Source organism: Trachypithecus francoisi, unplaced genomic scaffold (genome assembly GCF_009764315.1).
Source record: "Trachypithecus francoisi isolate TF-2019V2 unplaced genomic scaffold, Tfra_2.0 Lachesis_group8, whole genome shotgun sequence".
In the NCBI taxonomy this organism is placed as follows: domain Eukaryota; kingdom Metazoa; phylum Chordata; class Mammalia; order Primates; family Cercopithecidae; genus Trachypithecus; species Trachypithecus francoisi.
The window spans coordinates 33,503,618-33,516,018 of NW_022681473.1; the positions used below are offsets into that span (position 1 = coordinate 33,503,618).

Here is a 12,401-nt window from a genome sequence, read left to right on the forward strand (position 1 = left end):
AGGATACATGTCCGTGACACAGCCTCAGGAGGTCCTGATAACAGTTGCCCAAGGTGGTCTGAGCACAGCTTGGTTTTCTACATTTGAGGGAGACATGAGACATCAATCAATATATGTAAGGTGAACACTGGTTTGGTCCAGAAAAGCAGGACAACTCAAGGCAAAGATGGGGCAACTCGAAGTGGGGAGGGGCCATTAAGGTCAAAGGTACATAAGAGACAAATGATTGCATTCTTTTGAGTCTCTGATTAGCCTTTTAACCTGACTCTTATAAAGGTACCAGATAGTCTGAGTCCCAGGAGTTGAAAATTTTTGAATTTTTGGAGATGAGGAAGTTAATGAAAGACAGAAATGTAGGAAGCATTAGGAAGCATTTGTTAATAATGGCTAGTATGAGGGCCGGGCATGGTGGCTTACGTCTGTAATCCCAGCACTTTGGGAGACTGATGCTGGCAGATCACAAGGTCAGGAGTTTGAGACCAGCCTGGCCAATATGGTGAAACCCTGTCTCTACTAAAAATATGAAAAATTTGGGTGCGGTGGTGCATGCCTGTTGTTCCAGTTACTCAGGAGGCTGAGGCAAGAGACTCGCTTGAACCTGGGAGATGGAGGTTGCGGTGAGTTGAGATCATGCCACTGCACTCCAGCCTGGGTGACATAGCGAGACTCCATCTCAAAAAAATAATAAAAATAAAAATAAATTAAAAAATAATAATGGCTAGTATGTTTTCCTAGAAATTCAAAGTAGATTTAGATGGCATTAGGGTTCTTGTTTGAATTGCTTGGTTCCCTGCCCCACATGCCCTATAGTCTCCTCACTATTTTGTTGCTACTCACTCCACTCACCCCCAGCCTTTGAGAATAGCCTCTTCCTCACCAGGGTTGAAGCCTTGTCAAGTCTTTGCTGGCCACCTTTAGTTTCTCTGTGTTGTCATGGAAGAGTCAGATTCTGTTTTTCTTCTTGCCTCTGGATGTAATAATGCTTACATTACCCTGGCTGTCAGCCCTCGAACTACATTTCTTGATATGAAAACACATGTCCTCGGAGTGGTGATGTAAGAAGAATCACTTCCTGTTGCTAAATAGGAGGGTTCCCCAGTTGATATGGTCTGGATCTGTGTCCCCACAGAAATCTCATATTGAATTGTAATCTGAAATGTAATCCCCTAATGTTGGGGAAGATACCTCATGGGAGGTAACTAGATCATGGGGGTGGTCCCCCCCATGCTGTTCTCATAATAGTGAGTGAGTTCTTACTAGATCTGGTGGCTTTATAAGGGGCTTTTTGCCTCTTTGCTCTGCACTTCTCCTTCCTGCCATACTGTGAAGAGGGATGTGTTTGCTTCTCCTTCCACCATGATTCTAAGTTTCCTGAGGCCCCCCTACCCATGCTGAACTGTAAGTCAATTAAACCTCTTTTTAAATAAATTACCCAGTCTTGGGTATGTCTTTATTAGCGGTGTGAAAATGCACTAATACAGTAAATTGGTACCAGGTAGTGGAGCGCTGCTGTAAAGATCCCCATAAATGAAGCAACTTGGAACTAGGTAATGGGTGAGGTTGGGACAGTTTGGAGGGCTTAGAAGAAGACAGAAAGATGTGGGAAATTTTGGAATGTCCTAGAGACTTGTTGAATGGCTTTGACCAAAATGCTGTTGTTGGCTGGAGCAATAAGGGAAGATCTTAAACTGGATCCTGAAAGGCCTTGAGTCTGAACAGGTGAAGTATGGGGTTAAAAGTGAACAGGGTTAATGAACAGATTTGCTTAGGTAAAATAGTGCTTCAAACTAGGATAAGACAAGAACAGAAAGTTTCAATGGCATCAGATTGTCTGTAAACTCTTCTGTTAGACATAAGGTTAGGAAAAAGGACTTATGTCTTTTTTCATATTCCTTGCACAGAATCTGGCACATGGGATATACTCAACAAGTATTTGTTGACTGCCTGACAGACCCCTGATGGGCTGACTGACTGGCTGGCTGGCTGACTGACTGACTTGGAGAAAACTTCAAAAACTAGTTCCAAGAGTTTTCTCTTTAGGTAATGATAAAATTGATGTCTTAGGAAAATTCAGCTGTGATTAGTGTATAGAATGTCCAATGTGGTGGAGAAGAATCATGTACAATTAGAAAGCTCTTGCAGATTTTAGGAGACTGAGAGAGAAATGGACAAATGGGTCTGGTTGGAAATGGAAAAAAAATGATGCTTTTAAGAGTTACTGTGAAGAAGGAATAACTGAGAGGTCTCCCTTCCTTTACCGTGTCTCAGGTCAGATTCCCTAGAAGCAGAACCTGAGATGAGGATTTTAGTGCAAGAGACTTTTTGAGGGAATACTCTCAGTTGAACCATGTAAGGGAGTGAGAGAAGGAGCCTAGAGCAGAGGAAGAAGCATGGCCAAGACATGTGCCCACTGGAAATCTAGCCCCAGTCTGGAATGTGAAAGATACCAGAGAATTGCTCCCCTTTGAGGCAAGAGGACTGGCTACTGTGTCCCAGAATCAGTCAATCATTGACTGTGGGCTGTCTTCCTAGGTAGGAGGGAGGAGAACACAACCTTGCAGGCATTTCCTGACTAGGTTTCTTTCAGTCAAAGGTAATTCTCAGAAGGGTGCAGCTTGATGGTCACAGCCAGGACTCACAGTAACTGGAGTTTGGGTGCACTAGCCTGCTAAAAGGCACCTTGGTGGGGCACCAACAGTGTCTACTACACTATGCACTATAGTCGACCCTCTATATCCACGGGTTCTGCTTCTGTGGGTTCAACCAAATGTGGATAAAAAATACTCAGAAAAAAAGTTATAAAAATGACAATAGAACAATAAAAAATAATACAAACAAAAATACAGTATAACAAGTATTTACTTAGCATTCACATTGTATTAGGTATTATAATAATCTAGAGATGATTTAAAGTACACAGGGGGATGTGTGTAGGTTATATACAAATACACCTACATTTTATATAAAGGACTTGAGCATCTACAGATTTTGTTATCCTAGGGGTCTTGATAGCAAGCCTCCATGGATACCCAGGGACAACTGTACTTTCTTCACATAGCACCCTGCTGAGAATCTTCCAACAGCTTCCTGTCACATCCAGAATAAATCCAAATCCTTTATCTTGACCTGAACAATGTGGCCCCTTTGTGCCTCTTCGGCTTTAACCACGTACACTCTTTCTGTTTTTTCTCTCCCTCCCTCCCTTCCTCCCTCCCTTCCTCCCTCCCTCTTTCTTTCTTTCTTTCTTTTTTCTTTCTTTCTTTCTTTCTTTCTTTCTTTCTTTCTTTCTTTCTTTCTCTTGCTCTCTTGCTTTCTTTCTCTCCCTCCCTCTCTCCCTCTTTCTTTCTTTTTATTTCTTTCTCTCTCTCTTTCTTTCTCTTCCTCTCTCTCTCCCTCCTTCCCTCCCTCCCTCTTTCCTTCCTTCCTTTCTTTCTTTCTTTCTTTCTTTCTTTCTTTCTTTCTTTCTTTCTCTTTCTTTCTTTTCTTTCTCCTTCCTTCCTTCCTTCCTTCCTTCCTTCCTTCCTCCTTCCTTCTCTCCCTCCCTCCCTCCCTCCTTCCCTCCCTCCCTCCCTCCCTTCCCTTCTGTCTTTCCTTCTTTCAGTAAGCCTGAGGGTACTGCAGGAGATCAGGGCGTATTTCAGTCCTTATCTCAACCACATAAGATAGACACTCCCAGAGTGGCCATCTATAGACCTACCCCCAGGAATGCATTCCTTCCCCAGGGTCTCAATTATAAATATTCCTTGCTGGGAAAAGAATTCAGCAACATTTCTCCTACTTGCACGCCTGTTTATAGGCTCCCTGCGAGAAGAAAAGTATGGCTCCATTCTGCCCGACCCCGCAGGCAGTCAGACCTTATGATTATCTTCCCTCGTTCCCGGAAAATCGCTGTTATTCTGTTCTTTTTCAGGGTGCACTGATTTCATATTGTTCAAACACACATATTTTACAGTCAATTTGTACATTAGTGGTCCTAAGGTGACATACATTCTCAACTTATGAAGATGACAGGATTAAGAGATTAAAGACAGACATAAGAAATTATAAGAGTATTGACTGGGGAAGTGACAAATGTCCATGAAATCTTCACAATTTATGTTCAGAGATTGCAGTAAAGACAGGTGTAAGAAATTATAAAAGTATTAATTTTGGGAACTGATAAACGTCCATGCAGTCTTCATCCCTATCAGGTAGTGGAGTGATGCTTACTAGATAATTTTTAATGAGAAATCTGAGATTCAGGGAGGTATAGTACATCTAGTGTCACTAAGAAACAGAGTTAGAGTTCAAGCATAGTTTGAAGGTAGAGGTAATACCCTTTCACCATGCAGATTGTGAGTAAACTCCCATTAAGCTACAATAATTCATTCGTTTTTTTTTTCCCTCTGTGAGAGATTTTTTTTTTTTTCCCCAGAGAAATACTGACTGACAATGATCAGCACCTATGGGATCTCCTCCTCTTCTTTTTTTCTTCTTTATTTATTGAGGTCACATAATGCAAAATTAATAATTTTAAAGTGAGCAATTTAGTAACATTTAGTGCATTCACACTGTCATGTAACTAATACCTCTATCTAGTTCCAAAATATTTCCATCATTTCAAAATAGAATGCCTTACCCATTAAGCTTCTCTTCAATCCCCTCTCCTCCCTGCTGCTGGCAACCATCAATGTATGTTCTGTTTTTATAGATTTACCTATTCTGATATCTCATGTAAATGGAATCATACAATATGTCACCTTTTTTATGTCTGGCTTCTTTCATTTAGCATAATGTTTTTGAGGTTTGTCCATATTGTGGCAAGTATCAGTACTTCATTCTTTTTTATGACTGAATAATATTGCATCTATGTTATACATTGTACTACTGTTGTACCAGTCATTCCATAATGACCATATAATGTTTATCCATTCATCTATTGATGGACATTTGGTTACCACATGTTGGCTATTGTAAATAGTGCTGCTATGAACATGTGTGTACATGTACTTACTTGAGTATCTGTTTTCAATTCTTTTGGCTATTTATGAACTCATTAACTTATAGCTCATTTTTCTATTATAATTTCTAATTCCTATTAATTTCAGTTTACAAAATGAAAACACACAGTAACAAATTTCTGTTAAAATGTTTTTTCTCTTTTTGAAGGCTTATGTCTATAGTCTTATAATCTAGTTTTAATTTAATCAGCAAGTTTTGTTTATCTGCTATGGTATGTGTGTTTTTATATGTGTGTATGTTTGTGGGTAACAGAGAGAGAAAGAAGTGGGGGAGAATAGAGGGTTTTTTAAATATAGCCATTCTGAGACTTGAAGGTTATTACAACCACTGGCTTATTTTTCATATCAATATTGGCAGATTTTATGTAAAGTAACATTTCTAGGTCAAAGAGGCCAAGTTTCTTTCAAGGTAAGTGCTAACAGAGAAAGATCATTTGAAAATCTGGGCAAATTTCAATGCAAAATAGCAATAAATGCAGCTATTTTCAGTTATCTGTAAATAAAATTATGTTTCTCTCAGAACAAATAAGAGCAGATGAGGGAGGGATCATTGTATTTTTGTAATTCATGTTAGAAGAAAATATGATTAAAATAAATTGAATGCAAAAATAAGTAGCTCAGGTGCAAATTATTTATTTATGAAACAAAACCTCTTGAAAAGAGAAGAATACTGACAGCAACTTAGAATGCAATATACTGCACTCCTTACCCTTACATTTTCAAAGTCAAACATAGTAATTTAGTTGTGCTCCTGTTTATATTAGTGGGAGTTTTAAAACTTAAATTTCTGCACACAGCTTTGAAAATGTATAGGTCAAAATAAACTGTTAATGAAAAACTGTTTTTCATTTTCAGTGAAATAGTTTAAATCTCTCACCAAGGATGTCCTAGAAGGCACCTTCCTTCTAGTCACAGGAGAAGAATTATAGTATAATGTTACTATTGGTCAGCATCTTTAAAGCAACATGGATAAGAAATCATATTAAAAAGACAAGAAATGTTTCCCAACCCTAACGAACATAAAAGTTCAGGACCTATGTAGTTTCATAGTAAGCAAAGGACATTGGACATTTTCAATGGACCCTTTCAGCTGGGTGCGTATAATCAGTAATAGAGGCATGCTAAGGTAAATTTTAATTAGGGACTAAATTGTGGTATTACTCTTTCATACCCTGAACATCTGTTCCCTTCAGAAATGATGATTCATGCAGGCTATCAGAGCAGACAGCTTGCTACAGCTTATGTCACGGTTAGTAAGAAGCTGGTGGTAGCATTTCAGAAAACCCAGCATCTAAATGGAGACTGGCCAGTGTATAATATACAGGTAGTAAAGGGAGGGAAGTATGATGTGTCCATTTTTAATTTTGAAGCCAAATATTGACTTGACTTAAAAAATTATCTTCTAGACCATCTGTTGTTAATGAAGAAAGTAACTTGGACAATGAATGGGTTGATGCTTCCTACTGATGTCAAAAGATGGAAAACCAAGCCTGTTCTTTCTATTAGAATGAAGAAACTTACTGAGAGGACCTCAGTCCGAATTCTGTTCTTTAAGAATGGCATGGGGCAGGATGGGCATGTGATTACAGTGGGAAAAGAAACAATGAAAAAGGTAATTTTATATTAAATATTGACCTATGAATTCAATTTCAAAATTTTGTGGCTTTTGAAATGTGTTATTTTTTTCTTCTAAATATCAATGTCAACAAACTGAAATATTAAGAAGACATTATATAGAACTAAAAAATTCTATATAAACCTGTTTATAAGTCTGTTTATTGCACTAATACCGTAAATTACCATAGCAAAGCAACAATATTTCAGGAAATTATTTGGCTAACATAGTCAGTCATTCACCTAGTTAAAATGTTATGTTTATACTAGAGAAAACATTCTAAGCATTCTATTTAGTTACAATATTTTATAAGCTATTTAGATCGAAGCCAGTCTAACCTAGCTTCCAGTCTCAAGTCTGCCTCTTTTCATTTAGAATACTGGTAAGACCTAAAAGTATCCTTGCTCCTCTAAAGAATTAGCAAAGCCCCAAATCACTAAAGTGCAGTTTCAAAGTGTTCATAGAAGTTTTAAAAACAAATCTAAGGGGCCCAAGGAAAATCATGAAACAAGCAAACTTAAAAAAAAAGTTAAAGTATTACTTGTCATACAAACGCATGTTTTTTAGAAGGTGTTTGTACTTTCTAAAACATCTTTGATATTAAAAAAACACCGAGGAGCTAATGGGAATTTGAAACACACACACACATTTTTATACAGATAAGGATTTTTCAACCAATTTTAAAGCAACCTAATAATAATATAGTAACAAATGTGTTGAGAATGTATGAGAGACAGTAAAACATAACCAAATGCCTAGGCTTGAATCTTGGCTTCACCATTCACTAATTATGAGGCCTTGGACACCTTTGTTTCCCTGAGCCTCAGTTTCTTCATCTAAAAAAAACAGAGATAACAGTAGTACCTACTTCATAGAGTTGCTGCGAGGATTTAACGTGATATTATGCATGGAGTACAATGCCTGGCACCCAGAAAGTTCCCATTAAATGTTTCTAGTCTCATCTTTGAGACTCATAATATGCACCTAACAGAAATTAGTTTTCTTTCTAATAGAAAATTTTGTTATGAAATCAAGATAATTTTGTTATACAAAACTATTTTAAATTGAATGTTGCTTGGAACAGGTGAATAGTTGACTAGATATTGGAATTTTAATCAAAATATCTACTTCTTCATGTATTTATTTTTGTGGTTGTTTTACAACCACAACTGGTTAAGAGCATTTACCAATGAGCTGGGAAACCTGAGTTTTGTTTCCTTCTCATCTGCAGATTTGGATTATGATATTAAGGGATATTACACAGCAGAGCAAATTGCTAAGGCAAGTTATAACATCTTCCCTGGTGATTTTGAAAAATAGAGAAGATGGACATATCTCTTGGACTGTTAAAATGTGGTCATTCTTGGAGATAGAAGCTAGGTTAGATAACCTCTTGAGTTCACTTCAGTTCAATCTCTGTAATTCCATGCCTTAGTGGTAAAATGGGAGTAATAGTCACTCTTACAGATTATATGTTCTTAGATGAAAGGTTGAGTATAAATAAAAATGCCACTGCTATTTTGCTTTTTGTCTCAAGAGGAATTTATTTAAAACTGGATGATCAAGGAAGTCTTTAGCTTGCGTTTTTCTTTTACAATTTGTAAAAAATATTTAAAGAATTTTCACAAATTCATGATAGAACTCATGATAGAACATGATTTAGTAACAAATGTTTTAGTAAATATTTGCTTCAGTATCACATTTAAGAATGAGGTAAAGAAGAGGAGGCAACAAAATGCTGACCTTGGGTGTCAATAAGAACTTTTTAGAAGGGAAAAATAAGGCTTGCTAATTATTTTGTAAATAAAATTTAAATTTTGAAAGTGTTGTTGATAATCATAGGATCATGCTCCATTTATACATTAAACACCAAATCAGTAATAGAAATAAGGAAGTGTCATAGTCTTAAGAGAAAAGCAAATTATTTTCTTTTATGATAAAATATTAGCAATGTTAGCTATTTTTCAATTACTACTAAGTAATATAAAACTGAAGTAGAGTGTAAAGTATTCTAATGTGGTGAAGGTTATTGCAATGGGATAAGAAGAGAATTATTGAGGATGAATGGTACAATAAGGTAGTTAAAGCATAAAAGTCCTCTGTGAGCACAGAATAGAGCCAAAGGGAAATGACTGTATGTTAATTACAAGGAGAAAATCAAAAGGGAATCCATTTATTTACTTTAGGAAGTAATTAAGAAGTTTGAAATGAGGGCCAAGATGATATATTTCTTTACTAAACTCTAGAATACCAGAACTATAGCACATCTCTTTGCAATTTAAATCTGATGATTTTAGAATTACTTGATATGGTTTCAGTAATCACACAGCATGTGCTACTATAGGATATAAGCTAAACATCTATATCCATGGGTTGAGAAAGGTATTAAGAAAAGTTTGTGGGCATAAGATGCCAAATTAATGGGAAATGAAATATGGCTGATATGGATATACAACTTTGAGATTAGCATCATGGTGGATAAGTTTTATTCTCTTCCAATTACATCTTGGATTCATTTTCAGATAATTGATGGCTGTGTGGATTATTTTATTATTCAAGATAGCATTTCCTTTCTGAAAAATATTTGATTTTTTTCCAGTAGTTAATAATTATATCTTTCTTACTTGGTTTTTTGCTTGGTTTGCTACTATCACCAATAGCATGAAATTACAGTGGTGAAGAAAATGATGGAAAACATAATGAAATGAATGAAACAATAAAAAAAAAATTCGCTGTCCTCTTACTCCCATTTGAACTGGCTGTTTTCTATGATCTCTATGCTGGGATCTGTCTTTACTATCAACCTGAGAATTATCGTTCTCTCCCTCCTGTGTTGGATTTCTTTTCCCTGGTTCCCTAGTTTTCCCATACCTCATCTATTCTACTGTGTGCATATTCCAGTGGCTTCCCAAAAAAGAGAATATGGATGGTGAATATTTTGAAATCTTGGGAAATATTTTTTCTTTCAAACATTAAAAGTATTGCTTTATTGATTTTTGTTGCTAGTGTTGCTGCTGAGAAGTCTGATATCATACTGATTCGTCATCCTTTGTAGGTGACACAAAGGATGAAAACATTTAGGACCATCTCTTTATTGACAGTGTTCAAATTTTTTTTCAAGATGTGCTGGATACTCAGGATGTCTTCTCAGTTTGAAAAGTGTCATCCTTTTCTTTTGAGATGTTTTGTTGAACTATATATATTTCTGACAATATCCTTTTACTATAGTTTTTCTGTTATTATTTTATGGAGCTCCTACTTTTATATGTTGGATCTTATGGACTGAACTAATTTTCTTATCTGGGAGATTTGCTTATCTTTACCTCCCAACCCAATGAATCTTTCGCTTCTCCTTGTACAGGCCGATTTTTTTGCCTGGGGGTTGGGGGGAGTGGAGGCATTGCTTTTGTTTTATTTGGTTTTGGTCTTTAATGTTACAGACTACAGACTTAAGTATGAGTTACTCCTCCATCAATATTTAAAAGTGAAGAACCAAAAAGTTGGTTGAAAAGCTATGAGCATAGGTTTGTGTTATTGACAGATGGATTTCATTGGAGAGTGTTTTGACTAGGATTTTTCATTGGGGTTGGGTTCCTAATTATCAGTGTCTTTTCTCTGGAGTTAATCAATTTCAGCAAATAAAGTCCACCAGTTTGAGCAATGTACTAGCCAAGTGGAGAAGGGGGTTAAGAGTTTCACTTTCAATATGTAGACTTTCATTTAATTCTCCTCTTTTCAGTAAGAGGTTTAGTCTCTCCAGAGAAAAAGTCTCGTGTCTTCTCTTCTGATAGCAAAAGTATAGTTGCCTACCTGGTTGATGTGGGAAGGGTTCTGGAGGTTTATCTGTTTTCTGTATAGTCCATCTGTTTTTAGCCCAACTTTTAGAGGTACCTAATGCCTCAAACTTATGAGCCTTTTTGGGGTTCTGCAATACAAATAAAATGTACTTTTACTAGTTTAAGTTTTGACTTTTCTGGTCTGCTAAATCATTTACCACTTAATTATCTTCCCACCTTTCTGGTTCTCTTTTTTGGAAAATAAATGTTAAGTGTCAATCTTTTAATGTTGATAATAATTGATTAATAATTATTGATTTTTATAGATAAAAATGAATAATTCTAGTATTTTCTTCCTATCCCAATTGTTTTCCCAGTTTCTTGGGGTTTATGCAGCATAATTTGGCAAACATAGTGTTAGCTTACTTCAATGAGAACAGAATACTTTTCCTCTGTTACCTGGAGGCATCATATACTTAACTGCAGGCAAAAGGTCTGCAGTTTTTTCAAAGTGTGGTTCACAGAACACTTTCATCAGAATTGTCTGGCCTTTCTGTTAAAAGTTCAGACTCCCAGGCCCTACTTCACGCCTATTGAGTTAAGAATTCTTGAGTGTGGGCCCTAGTAATCTGAATTTCAACAAATGTCTCCAAATGAAACCTAGCCACTCTAAAGTTTGAGAATTCTTATTCCAGTGTTCTAAAATTTCAAACTTACTAATTGATGGAAATCTTCACAGACTTCCTTTTTGCTTGTTCTCCTGTACTTCTCATATAATTTAAGAAAAAAAAAAACTTGTGAGACAGAATAAAAGAGGTTGGGGGAAATTAGATAAATAGTTGTTAGATTAGAATGAGTGCAGGGAGTTCAGAAATCAGGAAATAGAAAACATCTACAAGCGGGCAGAAAAAGAGTGGTTATATGTAGCAAGTCTGGCTTAGGAAAAAAATACTCCCTTCATATTTATATATAAACATATTTCATTGTAATTACTTTTTCCTGTTATTACTGAAAAGACATAAGTATTGCGGGAATTACTCCTATATGAATTTCAAGGTATAAATAAGCAATAGACTTTATTAGATGCCTTTAAGCCAGGAGAAATATGTATTTCTGTGATGTTTATCATTTATTTTTATTTTTTTTTTTTTTTTTTTTTTTTTGAGGCGGAGTCTCGCTCTGTCGCCGGGACTGGAGTGCAGTGGCCGGATCTCAGCTCACTGCAAGCTCCGCCTCCCGGGTTTACGCCATTCTCCTGCCTCAGCCTCCCGAGTAGCTGGGACTACAGGCGCCGCCACCTCGCCCGGCTAGTTTTTTTGTATTTTTAGTAGAGACGGGGTTTCACCGTGTTAGCCAGGATGGTCTCGATCTCCTGACCTTGTGATCCGCCCGTCTCGGCCTCCCAAAGTGCTGGGATTACAGGCTTGAGCCACCGCGCCCGGCCGATGTTTATCATTTATTAATTAAAAAAACATAATAAACTTAAACAAAAAAGTAAGAAAAATTTCAAGCTTAAGAAAGGCCCAATTCAATTGAAATAACACAATATAATGGTATGATTGTGGAATGTTCACACAGAAATTAGTAACTATGGCAGCAGAGATTTTCCCAATAGTGTGGGTAAAATAATTTAGAGAGTATCTTCAGAGATTCAAAAAGGAGCACCTGGGGTAGCAAAATATGATTAAGGATGCTCAACATGGATTCTGACAGAGGAGGTCATGCATAATTAGTATGTTGGAACTTCTTTAAAGAGCTTTTTATGAAATATGAGGAAAAGTCCATTGATACTACTTATTATTGTTATTTAAAAATTAGGCTAGTTTTTTAAACCAGAGATTAATATCTGATTAAAAAAACAAAAGAAGAGTTTTAAAAATATGGAATTTGATAATATGGTTTATTCTCAAGAGGCTATGAATAGCCAGTTGCCTTTTCATTATTTAATGTGAATTTCTAGGATTATACAATTGAGTTATTTTAGAATATTATGTCATTATTTATAGTCAG

The 12,401-nt window shown here is 36.3% G+C and overlaps 1 protein-coding gene across 1 annotated transcript in view; it reads left to right on the plus strand.

The window, feature by feature from the left end:
- The window catches only part of LOC117081280 (doublecortin domain-containing protein 1-like), a 118,225-nt gene that overhangs the window by 60,519 nt on the left and 45,305 nt on the right, over window positions 1–12,401 (plus strand). The window contains exon 10 of the mRNA XM_033207113.1: window positions 6,407–6,612. Coding sequence (XP_033063004.1) covers window positions 6,407–6,612 — 206 coding nt within the window. The remainder of the gene's footprint in view (window positions 1–6,406; window positions 6,613–12,401) is intronic.